Genomic DNA, 22,238 nt, shown 5'->3' with positions numbered 1-22,238 from the left:
ATTATGTTTTTTATAACATTATCTCTGGAATTATGTCTTATATGTTTAGTTTTGTTACCCAATAAAATGTGAAAAATATATGTATTTTTGTGTACTAATAAAAAGCACAAACTGTACTTAATACGTTTTTAACTTATTTCACATACAATATTTAAGTCCCAGTCTTTATCAAGTAATTGAAAAGGACCTGCTGTAACCCTAACAAAGCTCTGCGAAAACCCAGATATCTTATGTCAGGCTTCCCATAACTGGCAGTCCGTGGGCCAAATGATTTTATAAGTAAACTAACGGACTTAAGACTGTAAAAACTCCAGCAAATCATCTCCAAATTATTTACATTTTGGAAATCTATTACAAAGTATTACCACGTACGCTGAGTATACCAAACATTAGGAACACCCTTTACCCTCAGAACAGCCTCAATTCGTTGGGGCATGGACTCTACAAGGTCTCAAATGTTGACTTTAATGCTTCCCACAGTTGTGTCAAGTTGGCTGGATGTCCTTTGGATGGTAGACCATTCCAGATACACATAGGAAACTGTTGAGCGTGAAAAACCCAGCAGCATTGCAGTTCTTGACACAAACTGGTACGGCTGGCACCTACTACCATACCCTGTTCAAAGGCAATTAAATATTTTGTCTTACCAATTCACCCTCGGAATGGCACACATACACAATCCATGTGTCAATTGTCTCAAGGCTTAAAAATCCTTCTTTAACCTGTCTCCTCCCCTTCATCTACACTGATTGAAGTGGATTTAACAATTGACATCAACAAGGGAGCATAGCTTTAACCTGGATTCACCTGGTCAGTCTATGTCATGGAAAGAGCAGGTGTTCTTAGGTTTTTGTTTACTCAGTGTTAGCAGATGTGTGGAAACAGGGGCGGAACATAGTGTAAAAGGCGATTGGTTTGTCTAGTTAAATAAAATGTGCTCCTTCCTGCAAGTTTCCATACAGCTGACTTCCTGCAGATAGTAAAACCAAGGGATGTCTCACATGCCTGCAGTCACACTCAAACTGATCTTAGCTATGCGTCCAGTCATATGACTAAGTCACACAAAGACAAGTTTTTATCAGGTTAGAAAAAACACTAGGCTATAACAAGAGACAATTTTTTAAGTAGTAAAGCGGGATAGCATAATTTAGTAATTTTCCACAACAGTACAAATTATTTGTAATTATGTTCCGGGGCCCTGACCATCCACTCAATAAAAAATCGTCCCGTGGCTGAATTTAGTTGATGATCCCTGTCTCGTGTCATAGTCCTGATTTAGATTCAGCCCTCTAGCGGCTCCTTCAAAAGACTCAGTGTGTTTCATCTGATGCCGTGGTTTAGGAATACAGTAACTCCTTCTTCTCACGTAACAACTTCCTGTATGTTCCTTAACATTTATTGATCGGACATGGCAATAATCTGTGTCCAGATCAAGTTTCCTTTGAAATATTTCATTAACTTGGAGAAGTTGCTGGAAATAGGATCTTAGCTGTTTTTGTACATTCAAATCGAGCATATTATTACATTATAGATTGTGACTCATTGTGCACACTATGAATACACACTATGAATAATCTTTTGGTCGTGTGATGTTCTCTCAACACACACAACACTATATTTAAAGACAGAGTAAGGAAGCAATGTTGTCAGTGGGTGTCAATTTCAGAGTCACATCCAAGAAGATGGTTGAGGGAAGTTGAATACTGACTCAAGCTATATTAATACAATATTAATACATTTACTACATGTCATATCAATAAGGGGAAGGGCACTTGTAATTCCTTTTATGTCTGTATCACTTTTAAGGCAGAACCATATGTTATAACTGTTATCTTCATAAGTACAGGGATTTCAGGAAAACTTTGGATTTGTTGTCATGGGGAAAAGGTTATTCATGGGCAGAAATGACAGCATGACAAAGCAGCTGTCGTAGATTACTTGCTCACTTTGTAGGCTACTCTTATTTAAAGGACGTTATGTGGCCCTGCGACTCTGACCTGCTTCAGTGGTCACTCTGTAAATAGAACAACGATATATCCCTAAGGCATTTGGCAGTCAGACTGCACTATTACCCGGGGCTTGTTTTGGAGAATGACAAAAGTTGCGTAGTCATAACACTCAGATGTTGTAGTCAGAGGAATGCTACTGGAACTTTCCATTGGACAGTATAAAAGCTATGAGTCCTAGTCTGCTCGGGACAGAAGCTCGTAAAGACACAATCAGGGAGAAGAGACAAAGACTAGCAGAAGCGACGCAGATTTGATTTTGAATATGCTTTGCCCCAGCATGATGCAGTCTTCCCTCAATCCAATGGGCCCCTTCATGGACTTCCACTGGCCCGTCCGCAGCCTCTGGCCAGAGACCCGGCCTCTCTTCTTCCAGATGGAGCAGGAAATGATGCGAAACATGCAGGAGATGAGGCACAATATGGAATATATGCAACGACTCCACCAAAAGATTTTCGAAGACATTGATGGCCCATTATCTTTAACTGACTTCAAGCCCATCGCTTTCCAGATGGGGAAAGAAAACAACCGCTTTGCCCTGACACTGGACACTAAAGACTTTTCCCCAGCGGATCTGTCTGTCAAGCAGGTGGGCAGGAAGCTGAGAGTCAGTGGGAAGACGGAGAAGAAGCAGGATGACGGGAAAGGCTCCTTCTCTTACAGATGCCAGGAGTTTAAACAGGAGTTTGATCTGCCTGAAGGTGTGAATCCAGAGACAGTCACCTGCTCTTTGAACGATGGACAGCTACAGATTCAGGCACCAAAAGTGGCTGCTGTGACGGAAAGCAATGAGAGAGTGGTTCCTATCACTTGTTCATCAGCAGTAACATCCCCCGGGGCTGCCACTGAGAGCACTGCTGTGGAGGCAGAGCCCAAGAAGGACTGATTACGATGACTCTATCATGATATGGCTATAACCATTCATTTTATGTTTGGAAAATAAAAATAATACCATCATTTCTGTACTATCTCAATGAAATAACTATTTTGTCAAATTTGATGAATTCAACGTCAATAATTATCAATGGCATGGAATGTAAGCCAAGATTTTAGCATGTTCAATAAAGTTTTTTTTTTTGTATTGTGTCCCTGGAGTGGGTATGCCCTGGCCTGGTATAGCTAACTTTTCAATACATGTCTTGAAAATCAATTAGTGGATTGAAAGACTATGTTTTGATATCATAACAGAGTTGAATTTTATAAGAGTAATGTAGTTAGTCAAAATGAGCGCAAACAGGTTGTGTGTGTCTATGTTAGTCTCATATTCACACTCTTCAAATTACGCTAGAGAATGTCTGAGGGTCGCAGGAGTTGAGTAGTAGTAGTGGTCCCACCAGTACTCACGTTGAGGTCACCATGATATCGCTGAAGAGACCCTGCCATATCTGAACTATTTCTCAACACAATGTAAGTAAAACATTATGAGGAGTGTAAATACTCTATATCAAAAAGGTGACCAACAGGAAATGATCCCAGGACATGGCCATGAAACTGAAATGAAAGGTCTGGTGAGATTTTAATGAACTTACAGGTTTTTCCTGATTATGTCAATAATGATTTTGTTACACATAAACAAAAATATGGGCTTGGATCCAGCCTAAATGTTAAATATATGTTCCTCTAGCTAGCATACTGTAATAGTATCTTTCATTTCAACCAGTGAATTGAACAACTCTATTAGAAGTGGACTGAACATTTTATTGGGCAACAAAACGACATAAAGACATTATTTCAGAGACAATCTAATCAAAACATATAATGACATTTAGAGAATGAATTAGCAAAACAAGATGTTTTATGAATAATACTTTAGGCCAGGCTTTAGGCAACAGGTATTTTGTCCATAGACAATTGATATTTGTGTGTGTCTGTGGTTCTGTCCACTGTGGTGCTGACCTCTGTCTGTGAGCTGAGGGATTGTGGCATCTTCACATTGAGGCAACAGACGATGGGCACCACTCTCCCAGCTACCTCCTCCTCAGAAGAAAAGGGATTATTTGGAACATCGATGTGAAAAGTTAACTTTTGATGAGAAATAATGGTCATTATGTTGATATCCATTGAAGAGAATATAACAACTGCAATATTCTGTAAGAGTTTATATTTTAATGATTCAATTAAATAGCATATCATATTGATTGTTACAAGATATGAAATATAAATGCATACTGTATCATAACATGAAAAATATTTATTAGAAAATGTGTCATCCAGTGAAATAAAAATCAGTCCTCATGTGAAATGGTGTTCTCTTGATTCTTCTGTGTGTCGGAGGTGCTTCCCTCTGTCTTTGACAGGAATTGTGGGGTTTTCACATCCAGGCTACAGTTGATGGGCACCACTCTCTCTGCCACCTTCTCCTCAGCAGATAATGGATTCTTTTGTGCCTGGATGTGGAGCTTCCCGTCATGAGCCAGGGAGCAGGTGACTGTCTCAGGATTCACCCGTTCAGGCAGATCAAACTCTTGTCTGAACTCTTGACATCTGTAAGAGTATGAGCCTTCCCCACCATCCAGCTTCTTCTCTGTCTTCCCACTGACCTTCAGCTTCCTGCCCACCTGCTTGACAGACAGCTCCTCTGGTGAAAAGTCTTTAGTGTCCAGTGTAAGGGCAAAGCCGTCTCCCTCCGTATCCAGCTTGTAGGAGACTGGTTGGATGGCCACAGAGGATGGGACATTGTCCAACTCTTCAAAGATGTGCTGCTGGAGTTTCTCCATCAGCTCCAGACTGCTCTTGATTTCCAGCAGGTTTCTCTGCAGTAGATCCCGCTGGCTGAGAAGAGGTCGGACCTCTGGCCATAGACTGCGCACAGGCCAGTAGAAGTCCATCAATGGGCTGAGGGAAGACTGGAATCCTCGGGAACACAGCATCTTCAGTCAATGTTGAGTGTTGAGTCTTGTGTGTTCAGTGTTGGATATATTGGTTTCTGTCTCAGCAGGGGGACTTTCACAGCTTTTATATGCTGCCACTCGGAGCTCCAGTGTTTTCAGGAACTTTCCTGTCATTGCCACAGTTCGCCACTGGGTGACACACTGTAGGGAAGTGGTGACGTCACTCCAGCCAGCTTCTAAATCAGGAAGTTCAGTAACAAGCTGGATGGAGTCCACCGTCCTGAGATATTAGTGGTGCTGTACTTAAAGCAGGTCACCTTTTAATGGTTTCACTGATGAATGATTCACTTAACTTAAATATATTTATGACTTTTAAAAGTGTTTTGAACCATGTTGCTTTTCACATTTACGGTATTGATGGATCATTAGCAATGTATATTCTGTGACATGCAATAGTATCAGCAAAGTCGAACAAAATTGGACAAAAGATCATAAGCTACGTTTTAAAAAGAGTTTTCACCACAGGAGTCAATGCAAGAGAGGTCAAAATATAATTGAACACATTCTAAAATAATCCAGTGAGAAATCATATTTTGGAGAAAAGAAATTCAGATTGTACAGTGTTATGAAATTTGTCATGTGTCGATTTTATGTTATTGTAATATTGTTGAAAACGGAAAAAATGTTTGTCTGGCATTATGTTTGTCATATATTTTCTTCTGTTTTTTAATAACTAAAAATAATAATTTCTAGAAGGTGTGGAAACTATTCACTCACATTCAATGGTCTAAAACAGGTCACTTGCTCAAAAAGGCCTACTTTTCAAATCCTGACAAGTTCACCTAACATTTGCTTTCAGAACTCAGGTTTATAGACATGTCATAAACATGATAGAATCAGAACATTTTTAGGAGAGCTTTTTGAAAATTGAGTTTATTGAAAATGTTCACAGAAAAAATATCAGGCCAGTGAGCTTTTTGGAAAGTTAACTTTTGATGAGAAATAATCGTCATTATGCTGATATCCATTGAAGAGATTATAACAACTGCAATATTCTGTAAAATTGTATATTTTATTGATTAAATTTAATAGCATGTCATATTGATTGTTACAAGATATGAAATATAAATGCATGCTGTATCATAACATGAAAAAGATTTATTAGAAAATGTATCATCCAGTGAAATAAAAATCAGTCCTCATGTGAAATGGTGTTCTCTTGATTCTTCTGTGTGTCGGTGGTGCTTCCCTCTGTCTTTGACAGGAATTGTGGGGTTTTCACATCCAGGCTACAGTTGATGGGCACCACTCTCTCTGCCACCTCCTCCTCAGCAGATAATGGATTCTTTTGTGCCTGGATGTGGAGCTTCCCGTCATGAGCCAGGGAGCAGGTGACTGTCTCAGGATTCACCCGTTCAGGCAGATCAAACTCTTGTCTGAACTCTTGACATCTGTAAGAGTATGAGCCTTCCCCACCATCCAGCTTCTTCTCTGTCTTCCCACTGACTTTCAGCTTCCTGCCCACCTGCTTGACAGACAGCTCCTCTGGTGAAAAGTCTTTAGTGTCCAGTGTGAGGGCAAAGCCGTCTCCCTCCTTATCCAGCTTGTAGGAGACTGGTTGGATGGCCACAGAGGATGGGACATTGTCCAACTCTTCAAAGATGTGCTGCTGGAGTTTCTCCATCAGCTCCAGACTGCTCTTGATCTCCAGCAGGTTTCTCTGCAGTAGATCCCGCTGGCTGAGAAGAGGTCGGACCTCTGGCCATAGACTGCGCACAGGCCAGTAGAAGTCCGTCAATGGGCAGAGGGAAGACTGGAATCCTCGGGAACACAGCATCTTCAGTCAATGTTGAGTGTTGAGTCTTGTGTGTTCAGTGTTGGATATATTGGTTTCTGTCTCAGCAGGGGGAATTTCACAGCTTTTATATGCTGCCACTCGGAGCTCCAGTGTCTTCAGGAACTTTCCTGTCATTGCCACAGTTCTCCACTGGGTGACACACTGTAGGGAAGTGGTGACGTCACTCCAGCCAGCTTCTAAATCAGGAAGTTCAGTAACAAGCTGGATGGAGTCCACCGTCCTGAGATATTAGTGGTGCTGTACTTAAAGCAGGTCACCTTTTAATGGTTTCACTGATGAATGATTCACTTAACTTAAATATATTTATGACTTTTAAAAGTGTTTTGAACCATGTTGCTTTTCACATTTACGGTATTGATGGATCATTAGCAATGTATATTCTGTGACATGCAATAGTATCAGCAAAGTCAAACAAAATTGGACAAAAGATCACAAGCTACGTTTTACATTTACATTTACATTTAAGTCATTTAGCAGACGCTCTTATCCAGAGCGACTTACAAATTGGTGCATTCACCTTATAATATCCAGTGGAACAACCACTTTACAATAGTGCATCTAAATCTTTTAAGGGGGGGGTTAGAAGGATTACTTTATCCTATCCCAGGTAGGGTTTTAAAGAGAGTTTTCACCACAGGAGTCAATGCAAGAGAGGTCAAAATATAATTGAACACATTCTAAAATAATCCAGTGAGAAATCATATTTTGGAGAAAAGAAATTCAGATTGTACAGTGTTATAAAATTTGTCACGTGTCGATTTTATGTTATTGTAATATTGTTGAAAACGGAAAAAATTTTGTCTGGCATTATGTTTGTCATATATTTTCTTCTGTTTTTTAATAACTAAAAATAATATTTTCTAGAAGGTGTGGAAACTATTCACTCACATTCAATGGTCTAAAACAGGACACTTGCTCAAAAAGGCCTACTTTTCAAATCCTGACAAGTTCACCTAACATTTGCTTTCAGAAGTCAGGTTTATAGACATGTCATAAACATGATAGAATCAGAACATTTTTAGGAGAGCTTTTTGAAAATTGAGTTTATTGAAAATGTTCACAGAAAAAATATCAGGCCAGTGAGCTTTTTGGAAAGTTAACTTTTGATGAGAAATAATCGTCATTATGCTGATATCCATTGAAGAGATTATAACAACTGCAATATTCTGTAAAATTGTATATTTTATTGATTAAATTTAATAGCATGTCATATTGATTGTTACAAGATATGAAATATAAATGCATGCTGTATCATAACATGAAAAAGATTTATTAGAAAATGTATCATCCAGTGAAATAAAAATCAGTCCTCATGTGAAATGGTGTTCTCTTGATTCTTCTGCGTGTCGGTGGTGCTTCCCTCTGTCTTTGACAGGAATTGTGGGGTTTTCACATCCAGGCTACAGTTGATGGGCACCACTCTCTCTGCCACCTCCTCCTCAGCAGATAATGGATTCTTTTGTGCCTGGATGTGGAGCTTCCCGTCATGAGCCAGGGAGCAGGTGACTGTCTCAGGATTCACCCGTTCAGGCAGATCAAACTCTTGTCTGAACTCTTGACATCTGTAAGAGTATGAGCCTTCCCCACCATCCAGCTTCTTCTCTGTCTTCCCACTGACTTTCAGCTTCCTGCCCACCTGCTTGACAGACAGCTCCTCTGGTGAAAAGTCTTTAGTGTCCAGTGTAAGGGCAAAGCCGTCTCCCTCCTTATCCAGCTTGTAGGAGACTGGTTGGATGGCCACAGAGGATGGGACATTGTCCAACTCTTCAAAGATGTGCTGCTGGAGTTTCTCCATCAGCTCCAGACTGCTCTTGATCTCCAGCAGGTTTCTCTGCAGTAGATCCCGCTGGCTGAGAAGAGGTCGGACCTCTGGCCATAGACTGCGCACAGGCCAGTAGAAGTCCGTCAATGGGCAGAGGGAAGACTGGAATCCTCGGGAACACAGCATCTTCAGTCAATGTTGAGTGTTGAGTCTTGTGTGTTCAGTGTTGGATATATTGGTTTCTGTCTCAGCAGGGGGACTTTCACAGCTTTTATATGCTGCCACTCGGAGCTCCAGTGTCTTCAGGAACTTTCCTGTCATTGCCACAGTTCTCCACTGGGTGACACACTGTAGGGAAGTGGTGACGTCACTCCAGCCAGCTTCTAAATCAGGAAGTTCAGTAACAAGCTGGATGGAGTCCACCGTCCTGAGATATTAGTGGTGCTGTACTTAAAGCAGGTCACCTTTTAATGGTTTCACTGATGAATGATTCACTTAACTTAAATATATTTATGACTTTTAAAAGTGTTTTGAACCATGTTGCTTTTCACATTTACGGTATTGATGGATCATTAGCAATGTATATTCTGTGACATGCAATAGTATCAGCAAAGTCGAAGAAAATTGGACAAAAGATCACAAGCTACGTTTTACATTTACATTTACATTTAAGTCATTTAGCAGACGCTCTTATCCAGAGCGACTTACAAATTGGTGCATTCACCTTATAATATCCAGTGGAACAACCACTTTACAATAGTGCATCTAAATCTTTTAAGGGGGGGGTTAGAAGGATTACTTTATCCTATCCCAGGTAGGGTTTTAAAGAGAGTTTTCACCACAGGAGTCAATGCAAGAGAGGTCAAAATATAATTGAACACATTCTAAAATAATCCAGTGAGAAATCATATTTTGGAGAAAAGAAATTCAGATTGTACAGTGTTATAAAATTTGTCACGTGTCGATTTTATGTTATTGTAATATTGTTGAAAACGGAATTTTTTTTGTCTGGCATTATGTTTGTCATATATTTTCTTCTGTTTTTTAATAACTAAAAATAATATTTTCTAGAAGGTGTGGAAACTATTCACTCACATTCAATGGTCTAAAACAGGACACTTGCTCAAAAAGGCCTACTTTTCAAATCCTGACAAGTTCACCTAACATTTGCTTTCAGAAGTCAGGTTTATAGACATGTCATAAACATGATAGAATCAGAACATTTTTAGGAGAGCTTTTTGAAAATTGAGTTTATTGAAAATGTTCACAGAAAAAATATCAGGCCAGTGAGCTTTTTGGAAAGTTAACTTTTGATGAGAAATAATCGTCATTATGCTGATATCCATTGAAGAGATTATAACAACTGCAATATTCTGTAAAATTGTATATTTTATTGATTAAATTTAATAGCATGTCATATTGATTGTTACAAGATATGAAATATAAATGCATGCTGTATCATAACATGAAAAAGATTTATTAGAAAATGTATCATCCAGTGAAATAAAAATCAGTCCTCATGTGAAATGGTGTTCTCTTGATTCTTCTGCGTGTCGGTGGTGCTTCCCTCTGTCTTTGACAGGAATTGTGGGGTTTTCACATCCAGGCTACAGTTGATGGGCACCACTCTCTCTGCCACCTCCTCCTCAGCAGATAATGGATTCTTTTGTGCCTGGATGTGGAGCTTCCCGTCATGAGCCAGGGAGCAGGTGACTGTCTCAGGATTCACCCGTTCAGGCAGATCAAACTCTTGTCTGAACTCTTGACATCTGTAAGAGTATGAGCCTTCCCCACCATCCAGCTTCTTCTCTGTCTTCCCACTGACTTTCAGCTTCCTGCCCACCTGCTTGACAGACAGCTCCTCTGGTGAAAAGTCTTTAGTGTCCAGTGTGAGGGCAAAGCCGTCTCCCTCCTTATCCAGCTTGTAGGAGACTGGTTGGATGGCCACAGAGGATGGGACATTGTCCAACTCTTCAAAGATGTGCTGCTGGAGTTTCTCCATCAGCTCCAGACTGCTCTTGATCTCCAGCAGGTTTCTCTGCAGTAGATCCCGCTGGCTGAGAAGAGGTCGGACCTCTGGCCATAGACTGCGCACAGGCCAGTAGAAGTCCGTCAATGGGCAGAGGGAAGACTGGAATCCTCGGGAACACAGCATCTTCAGTCAATGTTGAGTGTTGAGTCTTGTGTGTTCAGTGTTGGATATATTGGTTTCTGTCTCAGCAGGGGGACTTTCACAGCTTTTATATGCTGCCACTCGGAGCTCCAGTGTCTTCAGGAACTTTCCTGTCATTGCCACAGTTCTCCACTGGGTGACACACTGTAGGGAAGTGGTGACGTCACTCCAGCCAGCTTCTAAATCAGGAAGTTCAGTAACAAGCTGGATGGAGTCCACCGTCCTGAGATATTAGTGGTGCTGTACTTAAAGCAGGTCACCTTTTAATGGTTTCACTGATGAATGATTCACTTAACTTAAATATATTTATGACTTTTAAAAGTGTTTTGAACCATGTTGCTTTTCACATTTACGGTATTGATGGATCATTAGCAATGTATATTCTGTGACATGCAATAGTATCAGCAAAGTCAAACAAAATTGGACAAAAGATCACAAGCTACGTTTTACATTTACATTTACATTTAAGTCATTTAGCAGACGCTCTTATCCAGAGCGACTTACAAATTGGTGCATTCACCTTATAATATCCAGTGGAACAACCACTTTACAATAGTGCATCTAAATCTTTTAAGGGGGGGGTTAGAAGGATTACTTTATCCTATCCCAGGTAGGGTTTTAAAGAGAGTTTTCACCACAGGAGTCAATGCAAGAGAGGTCAAAATATAATTGAACACATTCTAAAATAATCCAGTGAGAAATCATATTTTGGAGAAAAGAAATTCAGATTGTACAGTGTTATAAAATTTGTCACGTGTCGATTTTATGTTATTGTAATATTGTTGAAAACGGAAAAAATTTTGTCTGGCATTATGTTTGTCATATATTTTCTTCTGTTTTTTAATAACTAAAAATAATATTTTCTAGAAGGTGTGGAAACTATTCACTCACATTCAATGGTCTAAAACAGGACACTTGCTCAAAAAGGCCTACTTTTCAAATCCTGACAAGTTCACCTAACATTTGCTTTCAGAAGTCAGGTTTATAGACATGTCATAAACATGATAGAATCAGAACATTTTTAGGAGAGCTTTTTGAAAATTGAGTTTATTGAAAATGTTCACAGAAAAAATATCAGGCCAGTGAGCTTTTTGGAAAGTTAACTTTTGATGAGAAATAATCGTCATTATGCTGATATCCATTGAAGAGATTATAACAACTGCAATATTCTGTAAAATTGTATATTTTATTGATTAAATTTAATAGCATGTCATATTGATTGTTACAAGATATGAAATATAAATGCATGCTGTATCATAACATGAAAAAGATTTATTAGAAAATGTATCATCCAGTGAAATAAAAATCAGTCCTCATGTGAAATGGTGTTCTCTTGATTCTTCTGCGTGTCGGTGGTGCTTCCCTCTGTCTTTGACAGGAATTGTGGGGTTTTCACATCCAGGCTACAGTTGATGGGCACCACTCTCTCTGCCACCTCCTCCTCAGCAGATAATGGATTCTTTTGTGCCTGGATGTGGAGCTTCCCGTCATGAGCCAGGGAGCAGGTGACTGTCTCAGGATTCACCCGTTCAGGCAGATCAAACTCTTGTCTGAACTCTTGACATCTGTAAGAGTATGAGCCTTCCCCACCATCCAGCTTCTTCTCTGTCTTCCCACTGACTTTCAGCTTCCTGCCCACCTGCTTGACAGACAGCTCCTCTGGTGAAAAGTCTTTAGTGTCCAGTGTAAGGGCAAAGCCGTCTCCCTCCTTATCCAGCTTGTAGGAGACTGGTTGGATGGCCACAGAGGATGGGACATTGTCCAACTCTTCAAAGATGTGCTGCTGGAGTTTCTCCATCAGCTCCAGACTGCTCTTGATCTCCAGCAGGTTTCTCTGCAGTAGATCCCGCTGGCTGAGAAGAGGTCGGACCTCTGGCCATAGACTGCGCACAGGCCAGTAGAAGTCCGTCAATGGGCAGAGGGAAGACTGGAATCCTCGGGAACACAGCATCTTCAGTCAATGTTGAGTGTTGAGTCTTGTGTGTTCAGTGTTGGATATATTGGTTTCTGTCTCAGCAGGGGGACTTTCACAGCTTTTATATGCTGCCACTCGGAGCTCCAGTGTCTTCAGGAACTTTCCTGTCATTGCCACAGTTCTCCACTGGGTGACACACTGTAGGGAAGTGGTGACGTCACTCCAGCCAGCTTCTAAATCAGGAAGTTCAGTAACAAGCTGGATGGAGTCCACCGTCCTGAGATATTAGTGGTGCTGTACTTAAAGCAGGTCACCTTTTAATGGTTTCACTGATGAATGATTCACTTAACTTAAATATATTTATGACTTTTAAAAGTGTTTTGAACCATGTTGCTTTTCACATTTACGGTATTGATGGATCATTAGCAATGTATATTCTGTGACATGCAATAGTATCAGCAAAGTCAAACAAAATTGGACAAAAGATCACAAGCTACGTTTTACATTTACATTTACATTTAAGTCATTTAGCAGACGCTCTTATCCAGAGCGACTTACAAATTGGTGCATTCACCTTATAATATCCAGTGGAACAACCACTTTACAATAGTGCATCTAAATCTTTTAAGGGGGGGGTTAGAAGGATTACTTTATCCTATCCCAGGTAGGGTTTTAAAGAGAGTTTTCACCACAGGAGTCAATGCAAGAGAGGTCAAAATATAATTGAACACATTCTAAAATAATCCAGTGAGAAATCATATTTTGGAGAAAAGAAATTCAGATTGTACAGTGTTATAAAATTTGTCACGTGTCGATTTTATGTTATTGTAATATTGTTGAAAACGGAAAAAATTTTGTCTGGCATTATGTTTGTCATATATTTTCTTCTGTTTTTTAATAACTAAAAATAATATTTTCTAGAAGGTGTGGAAACTATTCACTCACATTCAATGGTCTAAAACAGGACACTTGCTCAAAAAGGCCTACTTTTCAAATCCTGACAAGTTCACCTAACATTTGCTTTCAGAAGTCAGGTTTATAGACATGTCATAAACATGATAGAATCAGAACATTTTTAGGAGAGCTTTTTGAAAATTGAGTTTATTGAAAATGTTCACAGAAAAAATATCAGGCCAGTGAGCTTTTTGGAAAGTTAACTTTTGATGAGAAATAATCGTCATTATGCTGATATCCATTGAAGAGATTATAACAACTGCAATATTCTGTAAAATTGTATATTTTATTGATTAAATTTAATAGCATGTCATATTGATTGTTACAAGATATGAAATATAAATGCATGCTGTATCATAACATGAAAAAGATTTATTAGAAAATGTATCATCCAGTGAAATAAAAATCAGTCCTCATGTGAAATGGTGTTCTCTTGATTCTTCTGCGTGTCGGTGGTGCTTCCCTCTGTCTTTGACAGGAATTGTGGGGTTTTCACATCCAGGCTACAGTTGATGGGCACCACTCTCTCTGCCACCTCCTCCTCAGCAGATAATGGATTCTTTTGTGCCTGGATGTGGAGCTTCCCGTCATGAGCCAGGGAGCAGGTGACTGTCTCAGGATTCACCCGTTCAGGCAGATCAAACTCTTGTCTGAACTCTTGACATCTGTAAGAGTATGAGCCTTCCCCACCATCCAGCTTCTTCTCTGTCTTCCCACTGACTTTCAGCTTCCTGCCCACCTGCTTGACAGACAGCTCCTCTGGTGAAAAGTCTTTAGTGTCCAGTGTAAGGGCAAAGCCGTCTCCCTCCTTATCCAGCTTGTAGGAGACTGGTTGGATGGCCACAGAGGATGGGACATTGTCCAACTCTTCAAAGATGTGCTGCTGGAGTTTCTCCATCAGCTCCAGACTGCTCTTGATCTCCAGCAGGTTTCTCTGCAGTAGATCCCGCTGGCTGAGAAGAGGTCGGACCTCTGGCCATAGACTGCGCACAGGCCAGTAGAAGTCCGTCAATGGGCAGAGGGAAGACTGGAATCCTCGGGAACACAGCATCTTCAGTCAATGTTGAGTGTTGAGTCTTGTGTGTTCAGTGTTGGATATATTGGTTTCTGTCTCAGCAGGGGGACTTTCACAGCTTTTATATGCTGCCACTCGGAGCTCCAGTGTCTTCAGGAACTTTCCTGTCATTGCCACAGTTCTCCACTGGGTGACACACTGTAGGGAAGTGGTGACGTCACTCCAGCCAGCTTCTAAATCAGGAAGTTCAGTAACAAGCTGGATGGAGTCCACCGTCCTGAGATATTAGTGGTGCTGTACTTAAAGCAGGTCACCTTTTAATGGTTTCACTGATGAATGATTCACTTAACTTAAATATATTTATGACTTTTAAAAGTGTTTTGAACCATGTTGCTTTTCACATTTACGGTATTGATGGATCATTAGCAATGTATATTCTGTGACATGCAATAGTATCAGCAAAGTCGAAGAAAATTGGACAAAAGATCACAAGCTACGTTTTACATTTACATTTACATTTAAGTCATTTAGCAGACGCTCTTATCCAGAGCGACTTACAAATTGGTGCATTCACCTTATAATATCCAGTGGAACAACCACTTTACAATAGTGCATCTAAATCTTTTAAGGGGGGGGTTAGAAGGATTACTTTATCCTATCCCAGGTAGGGTTTTAAAGAGAGTTTTCACCACAGGAGTCAATGCAAGAGAGGTCAAAATATAATTGAACACATTCTAAAATAATCCAGTGAGAAATCATATTTTGGAGAAAAGAAATTCAGATTGTACAGTGTTATAAAATTTGTCACGTGTCGATTTTATGTTATTGTAATATTGTTGAAAACGGAAAAAATTTTGTCTGGCATTATGTTTGTCATATATTTTCTTCTGTTTTTTAATAACTAAAAATAATATTTTCTAGAAGGTGTGGAAACTATTCACTCACATTCAATGGTCTAAAACAGGACACTTGCTCAAAAAGGCCTACTTTTCAAATCCTGACAAGTTCACCTAACATTTGCTTTCAGAAGTCAGGTTTATAGACATGTCATAAACATGATAGAATCAGAACATTTTTAGGAGAGCTTTTTGAAAATTGAGTTTATTGAAAATGTTCACAGAAAAAATATCAGGCCAGTGAGCTTTTTGGAAAGTTAACTTTTGATGAGAAATAATCGTCATTATGCTGATATCCATTGAAGAGATTATAACAACTGCAATATTCTGTAAAATTGTATATTTTATTGATTAAATTTAATAGCATGTCATATTGATTGTTACAAGATATGAAATATAAATGCATGCTGTATCATAACATGAAAAAGATTTATTAGAAAATGTATCATCCAGTGAAATAAAAATCAGTCCTCATGTGAAATGGTGTTCTCTTGATTCTTCTGCGTGTCGGTGGTGCTTCCCTCTGTCTTTGACAGGAATTGTGGGGTTTTCACATCCAGGCTACAGTTGATGGGCACCACTCTCTCTGCCACCTCCTCCTCAGCAGATAATGGATTCTTTTGTGCCTGGATGTGGAGCTTCCCGTCATGAGCCAGGGAGCAGGTGACTGTCTCAGGATTCACCCGTTCAGGCAGATCAAACTCTTGTCTGAACTCTTGACATCTGTAAGAGTATGAGCCTTCCCCACCATCCAGCTTCTTCTCTGTCTTCCCACTGACTTTCAGCTTCCTGCCCACCTGCTTGACAGACAGCTCCTCTGGTGAAAAGTCTTTAGTGTCCAGTGTAAGGGCAAAGCCGTCTCCCTCCTTATCCAGCTTGTAGGAGACTGGTTGGATGGCCACAGAGGATGGGACATTGTCCAACTCTTCAAAGATGTGCTGCTGGAGTTTCTCCATCAGCTCCAGACTGCTCTTGATCTCCAGCAGGTTTCTCTGCAGTAGATCCCGCTGGCTGAGAAGAGGTCGGACCTCTGGCCATAGACTGCGCACAGGCCAGTAGAAGTCCGTCAATGGGCAGAGGGAAGACTGGAATCCTCGGGAACACAGCATCTTCAGTCAATGTTGAGTGTTGAGTCTTGTGTGTTCAGTGTTGGATATATTGGTTTCTGTCTCAGCAGGGGGACTTTCACAGCTTTTATATGCTGCCACTCGGAGCTCCAGTGTCTTCAGGAACTTTCCTGTCATTGCCACAGTTCTCCACTGGGTGACACACTGTAGGGAAGTGGTGACGTCACTCCAGCCAGCTTCTAAATCAGGAAGTTCAGTAACAAGCTGGATGGAGTCCACCGTCCTGAGATATTAGTGGTGCTGTACTTAAAGCAGGTCACCTTTTAATGGTTTCACTGATGAATGATTCACTTAACTTAAATATATTTATGACTTTTAAAAGTGTTTTGAACCATGTTGCTTTTCACATTTACGGTATTGATGGATCATTAGCAATGTATATTCTGTGACATGCAATAGTATCAGCAAAGTCGAAGAAAATTGGACAAAAGATCACAAGCTACGTTTTACATTTACATTTACATTTAAGTCATTTAGCAGACGCTCTTATCCAGAGCGACTTACAAATTGGTGCATTCACCTTATAATATCCAGTGGAACAACCACTTTACAATAGTGCATCTAAATCTTTTAAGGGGGGGGTTAGAAGGATTACTTTATCCTATCCCAGGTAGGGTTTTAAAGAGAGTTTTCACCACAGGAGTCAATGCAAGAGAGGTCAAAATATAATTGAACACATTCTAAAATAATCCAGTGAGAAATCATATTTTGGAGAAAAGAAATTCAGATTGTACAGTGTTATAAAATTTGTCACGTGTCGATTTTATGTTATTGTAATATTGTTGAAAACGGATTTTTTTTTGTCTGGCATTATGTTTGTCATATATTTTCTTCTGTTTTTTAATAACTAAAAATAATATTTTCTAGAAGGTGTGGAAACTATTCACTCACATTCAATGGTCTAAAACAGGACACTTGCTCAAAAAGGCCTACTTTTCAAATCCTGACAAGTTCACCTAACATTTGCTTTCAGAAGTCAGGTTTATAGACATGTCATAAACATGATAGAATCAGAACATTTTTAGGAGAGCTTTTTGAAAATTGAGTTTATTGAAAATGTTCACAGAAAAAATATCAGGCCAGTGAGCTTTTTGGAAAGTTAACTTTTGATGAGAAATAATCGTCATTATGCTGATATCCATTGAAGAGATTATAACAACTGCAATATTCTGTAAAATTGTATATTTTATTGATTAAATTTAATAGCATGTCATATTGATTGTTACAAGATATGAAATATAAATGCATGCTGTATCATAACATGAAAAAGATTTATTAGAAAATGTATCATCCAGTGAAATAAAAATCAGTCCTCATGTGAAATGGTGTTCTCTTGATTCTTCTGTGTGTCGGTGGTGCTTCCCTCTGTCTTTGACAGGAATTGTGGGGTTTTCACATCCAGGCTACAGTTGATGGGCACCACTCTCTCTGCCACCTCCTCCTCAGCAGATAATGGATTCTTTTGTGCCTGGATGTGGAGCTTCCCGTCATGAGCCAGGGAGCAGGTGACTGTCTCAGGATTCACCCGTTCAGGCAGATCAAACTCTTGTCTGAACTCTTGACATCTGTAAGAGTATGAGCCTTCCCCACCATCCAGCTTCTTCTCTGTCTTCCCACTGACTTTCAGCTTCCTGCCCACCTGCTTGACAGACAGCTCCTCTGGTGAAAAGTCTTTAGTGTCCAGTGTGAGGGCAAAGCCGTCTCCCTCCTTATCCAGCTTGTAGGAGACTGGTTGGATGGCCACAGAGGATGGGACATTGTCCAACTCTTCAAAGATGTGCTGCTGGAGTTTCTCCATCAGCTCCAGACTGCTCTTGATCTCCAGCAGGTTTCTCTGCAGTAGATCCCGCTGGCTGAGAAGAGGTCGGACCTCTGGCCATAGACTGCGCACAGGCCAGTAGAAGTCCATCAATGGGCTGAGGGAAGACTGGAATCCTCGGGAACACAGCATCTTCAGTCAATGTTGAGTGTTGAGTCTTGTGTGTTCAGTGTTGGATATATTGGTTTCTGTCTCAGCAGGGGGACTTTCACAGCTTTTATATGCTGCCACTCGGAGCTCCAGTGTTTTCAGGAACTATCCTGTCATTGCCACAGTTCTCCACTGGGTGACACACTGTAGGGAAGTGGTGACGTCACTCCAGCCAGCTTCTAAATCAGGAAGTTCAGTAACAAGCTGGATGGAGTCCACCGTCCTGAGATATTAGTGGTGCTGTACTTAAAGCAGGTCACCTTTTAATGGTTTCACTGATGAATGATTCACTTAACTTAAATATATTTATGACTTTTAAAAGTGTTTTGAACCATGTTGCTTTTCACATTTACGGTATTGATGGATCATTAGCAATGTATATTCTGTGACATGCAATAGTATCAGCAAAGTCGAACAAAATTGGACAAAAGATCACAAGCTACGTTTTAAAGAGAGTTTTCACCACAGGAGTCAATGCAAGAGAGGTCAAAATACAATTGAACACATTCTAAAATAATCCAGTGAGAAATCATATTTTGGAGAAAAGAAATTCAGATTGTACAGTGTTATGAAATTTGTCATGTGTCGATTTTATGTTATTATAATATTGTTGAAAACGGAAAAAAAATGTTTGTCTGGCATTATGTTTTTCATATATTTTCTTCAGTTTTTTAATAACTAAAAATAATATTTTCTAGAAGGTGTGGAAACTATTCACTCACATTCAATGCTCTAAAACAGGTCACTTGCTCAAAAAGGCCTACATTTCAAATCCTGACAAGTTCACCTAACATTTGCTTTCAGAAGTCAGGTTTATAGACATGTCATAAACATGATAGAATCATAACATTTTTAGGAGAGCTTTTTGAAAATTGAGTTTATTGAAAATGTTCACAGAAAAAATATCAGGCCAGTGAGCTTTTTGGAAAGTTAACTTTTGATGAGAAATAATCGTCATTATGCTGATATCCATTGAAGAGATTATAACAACTGCAATATTCTGTAAAATTGTATATTTTATTGATTAAATTTAATAGCATGTCATATTGATTGTTACAAGATATGAAATATAAATGCATGCTGTATCATAACATGAAAAAGATTTATTAGAAAATGTATCATCCAGTGAAATAAAAATCAGTCCTCATGTGAAATGGTGTTCTCTTGATTGTTCTGTGTGTCGGTGGTGCTTCCCTCTGTCTTTGACAGGAATTGTGGGGTTTTCACATCCAGGCTACAGTTGATGGGCACCACTCTCTCTGCCACCTCCTCCTCAGCAGATAATGGATTCTTTTGTGCCTGGATGTGGAGCTTCCCGTCATGAGCCAGGGAGCAGGTGACTGTCTCAGGATTCACCCGTTCAGGCAGATCAAACTCTTGTCTGAACTCTTGACATCTGTAAGAGTATGAGCCTTCCCCACCATCCAGCTTCTTCTCTGTCTTCCCACTGACTTTCAGCTTCCTGCCCACCTGCTTGACAGACAGCTCCTCTGGTGAAAAGTCTTTAGTGTCCAGTGTAAGGGCAAAGCCGTCTCCCTCCTTATCCAGCTTGTAGGAGACTGGTTGGATGGCCACAAAGGATGGGACATTGTCCAACTCTTCAAAGATGTGCTGCTGGAGTTTCTCCATCAGCTCCAGACTGCTCTTGATCTCCAGCAGGTTTCTCTGCAGTAGATCCCGCTGGCTGAGAAGAGGTCGGACCTCTGGCCATAGACTGCGCACAGGCCAGTAGAAGTCCGTCAATGGGCAGAGGGAAGACTGGAATCCTCGGGAACACAGCATCTTCAGTCAATGTTGAGTGTTGAGTCTTGTGTGTTCAGTGTTGGATATATTGGTTTCTGTCTCAGCAGGGGGACTTTCACAGCTTTTATATGCTGCCACTCGGAGCTCCAGTGTCTTCAGGAACTTTCCTGTCATTGCCACAGTTCTCCACTGGGTGACACACTGTAGGGAAGTGGTGACGTCACTCCAGCCAGCTTCTAAATCAGGAAGTTCAGTAACAAGCTGGATGGAGTCCACCGTCCTGAGATATTAGTGGTGCTGTACTTAAAGCAGGTCACCTTTTAATGGTTTCACTGATGAATGATTCACTTAACTTAAATATATTTATGACTTTTAAAAGTGTTTTGAACCATGTTGCTTTTCACATTTACGGTATTGATGGATCATTAGCAATGTATATTCTGTGACATGCAATAGTATCAGCAAAGTCGAACAAAATTGGACAAAAGATCACAAGCTACGTTTTAAAGAGAGTTTTCACCACAGGAGTCAATGCAAGAGAGGTCAAAATACAATTGAACACATTCTAAAATAATCCAGTGAGAAATCATATTTTGGAGAAAAGAAATTCAGATTGTACAGTGTTATGAAATTTGTCATGTGTCGATTTTATGTTATTATAATATTGTTGAAAACGGAAAAAAAATGTTTGTCTGGCATTATGTTTTTCATATATTTTCTTCTGTTTTTTAATAACTAAAAATAATATTTTCTAGAAGGTGTGGATACTATTCACTCACATTCAATGGTCTAAAACAGGACACTTGCTCAAAAAGGCCTACTTTTCAAATCCTGACAAGTTCACATAACATTTGCTTTCAGAAGTCAGGTTTATAGACATGTCATAAACATGATAGAATCAGAACATTTTTAGGAGAGCTTTTTGAAAATTGAGTTTATTGAAAATGTTCACAGAAAAAATATCAGGCCAGTGAGCTTTTTGGAAAGTTAACTTTTGATGAGAAATAATCGTCATTATGCTGATATCCATTGAAGAGATTATAACAACTGCAATATTCTGTAAAATTGTATATTTTATTGATTAAATTTAATAGCATGTCATATTGATTGTTACAAGATATGAAATATAAATGCATGCTGTATCATAACATGAAAAAGATTTATTAGAAAATGTATCATCCAGTGAAATAAAAATCAGTCCTCATGTGAAATGGTGTTCTCTTGATTCTTCTGTGTGTCGGTGGTGCTTCCCTCTGTCTTTGACAGGAATTGTGGGGTTTTCACATCCAGGCTACAGTTGATGGGCACCACTCTCTCTGCCACCTCCTCCTCAGCAGATAATGGATTCTTTTGTGCCTGGATGTGGAGCTTCCCGTCATGAGCCAGGGAGCAGGTGACTGTCTCAGGATTCACCCGTTCAGGCAGATCAAACTCTTGTCTGAACTCTTGACATCTGTAAGAGTATGAGCCTTCCCCACCATCCAGCTTCTTCTCTGTCTTCCCACTGACTTTCAGCTTCCTGCCCACCTGCTTGACAGACAGCTCCTCTGGTGAAAAGTCTTTAGTGTCCAGTGTAAGGGCAAAGCCGTCTCCCTCCTTATCCAGCTTGTAGGAGACTGGTTGGATGGCCACAGAGGATGGGACATTGTCCAACTCTTCAAAGATGTGCTGCTGGAGTTTCTCCATCAGCTCCAGACTGCTCTTGATCTCCAGCAGGTTTCTCTGCAGTAGATCCCGCTGGCTGAGAAGAGGTCGGACCTCTGGCCATAGACTGCGCACAGGCCAGTAGAAGTCCGTCAATGGGCAGAGGGAAGACTGGAATCCTCGGGAACACAGCATCTTCAGTCAATGTTGAGTGTTGAGTCTTGTGTGTTCAGTGTTGGATATATTGGTTTCTGTCTCAGCAGGGGGACTTTCACAGCTTTTATATGCTGCCACTCGGAGCTCCAGTGTCTTCAGGAACTTTCCTGTCATTGCCACAGTTCTCCA

The 22,238-nt window shown here is 40.1% G+C and overlaps 11 protein-coding genes across 11 annotated transcripts; 1 reads left to right on the top strand and 10 right to left on the bottom strand.

Annotated features, from left to right (window-relative positions):
• Positions 1–2,117: 2,117 nt before the first annotated feature.
• Positions 2,118–3,087, top strand: LOC106563467 (heat shock protein beta-11). The gene has a single exon (XM_014129082.3). The coding sequence runs from the start codon at positions 2,272–2,274 to the stop codon at positions 2,890–2,892; it is 621 nt and encodes a 206-aa protein (XP_013984557.1). The 5' UTR covers positions 2,118–2,271; the 3' UTR covers positions 2,893–3,087.
• A 395-nt stretch (positions 3,088–3,482) lies between these two features.
• LOC106563459 (heat shock protein 30) lies at positions 3,483–4,931 on the bottom strand. The gene has a single exon (XM_014129069.3). It carries the CDS (start codon positions 4,874–4,876, stop codon positions 4,232–4,234), a length of 645 nt encoding a protein of 214 aa, XP_013984544.2. The 5' UTR covers positions 4,877–4,931; the 3' UTR covers positions 3,483–4,231.
• An 821-nt stretch (positions 4,932–5,752) lies between these two features.
• Positions 5,753–6,729, bottom strand: LOC106563452 (heat shock protein 30). The gene has a single exon (XM_014129057.3). It carries the CDS (start codon positions 6,672–6,674, stop codon positions 6,030–6,032), a length of 645 nt encoding a protein of 214 aa, XP_013984532.1. The 5' UTR covers positions 6,675–6,729; the 3' UTR covers positions 5,753–6,029.
• A 1,138-nt stretch (positions 6,730–7,867) lies between these two features.
• LOC145858644 (heat shock protein 30-like) lies at positions 7,868–8,724 on the bottom strand. Its single transcript, XM_082957326.1, has one exon. It carries the CDS (start codon positions 8,641–8,643, stop codon positions 7,999–8,001), a length of 645 nt encoding a protein of 214 aa, XP_082813452.1. The 5' UTR covers positions 8,644–8,724; the 3' UTR covers positions 7,868–7,998.
• A 1,132-nt stretch (positions 8,725–9,856) lies between these two features.
• Positions 9,857–10,669, bottom strand: LOC145858643 (heat shock protein 30-like). The gene has a single exon (XM_082957324.1). The coding sequence runs from the start codon at positions 10,610–10,612 to the stop codon at positions 9,968–9,970; it is 645 nt and encodes a 214-aa protein (XP_082813450.1). The 5' UTR covers positions 10,613–10,669; the 3' UTR covers positions 9,857–9,967.
• Positions 10,670–11,805: 1,136 nt separating this feature from the next.
• LOC145858642 (heat shock protein 30-like) lies at positions 11,806–12,662 on the bottom strand. The gene has a single exon (XM_082957321.1). The coding sequence runs from the start codon at positions 12,579–12,581 to the stop codon at positions 11,937–11,939; it is 645 nt and encodes a 214-aa protein (XP_082813447.1). The 5' UTR covers positions 12,582–12,662; the 3' UTR covers positions 11,806–11,936.
• Positions 12,663–13,774: 1,112 nt separating this feature from the next.
• Positions 13,775–14,631, bottom strand: LOC106599147 (heat shock protein 30-like). Its single transcript, XM_014190251.3, has one exon. It carries the CDS (start codon positions 14,548–14,550, stop codon positions 13,906–13,908), a length of 645 nt encoding a protein of 214 aa, XP_014045726.2. The 5' UTR covers positions 14,551–14,631; the 3' UTR covers positions 13,775–13,905.
• Positions 14,632–15,743: 1,112 nt separating this feature from the next.
• LOC123725135 (heat shock protein 30-like) lies at positions 15,744–16,600 on the bottom strand. Its single transcript, XM_045689141.2, has one exon. It carries the CDS (start codon positions 16,517–16,519, stop codon positions 15,875–15,877), a length of 645 nt encoding a protein of 214 aa, XP_045545097.1. The 5' UTR covers positions 16,520–16,600; the 3' UTR covers positions 15,744–15,874.
• Positions 16,601–17,566: 966 nt separating this feature from the next.
• LOC123725133 (heat shock protein 30) lies at positions 17,567–18,540 on the bottom strand. Its single transcript, XM_045689127.2, has one exon. It carries the CDS (start codon positions 18,486–18,488, stop codon positions 17,844–17,846), a length of 645 nt encoding a protein of 214 aa, XP_045545083.2. The 5' UTR covers positions 18,489–18,540; the 3' UTR covers positions 17,567–17,843.
• Positions 18,541–19,532: 992 nt separating this feature from the next.
• On the bottom strand, positions 19,533–20,345 carry LOC123725134 (heat shock protein 30-like). The gene has a single exon (XM_045689134.2). It carries the CDS (start codon positions 20,286–20,288, stop codon positions 19,644–19,646), a length of 645 nt encoding a protein of 214 aa, XP_045545090.2. The 5' UTR covers positions 20,289–20,345; the 3' UTR covers positions 19,533–19,643.
• Positions 20,346–21,306: 961 nt separating this feature from the next.
• Positions 21,307–22,168, bottom strand: LOC123725567 (heat shock protein 30-like). The gene has a single exon (XM_045691883.2). It carries the CDS (start codon positions 22,086–22,088, stop codon positions 21,444–21,446), a length of 645 nt encoding a protein of 214 aa, XP_045547839.1. The 5' UTR covers positions 22,089–22,168; the 3' UTR covers positions 21,307–21,443.
• Between the last annotated feature and the right edge of the window lie 70 nt (positions 22,169–22,238).

The sequence above is a fragment of the Salmo salar genome, chromosome 01, assembly GCF_965601325.2.
Source record: "Salmo salar chromosome 01, fSalSal1, whole genome shotgun sequence".
Taxonomy (NCBI): domain Eukaryota; kingdom Metazoa; phylum Chordata; class Actinopteri; order Salmoniformes; family Salmonidae; genus Salmo; species Salmo salar.
Note: the sequence above shows the minus strand (reverse complement) of the source record. Positions and strands in the feature narration are given on the sequence as shown.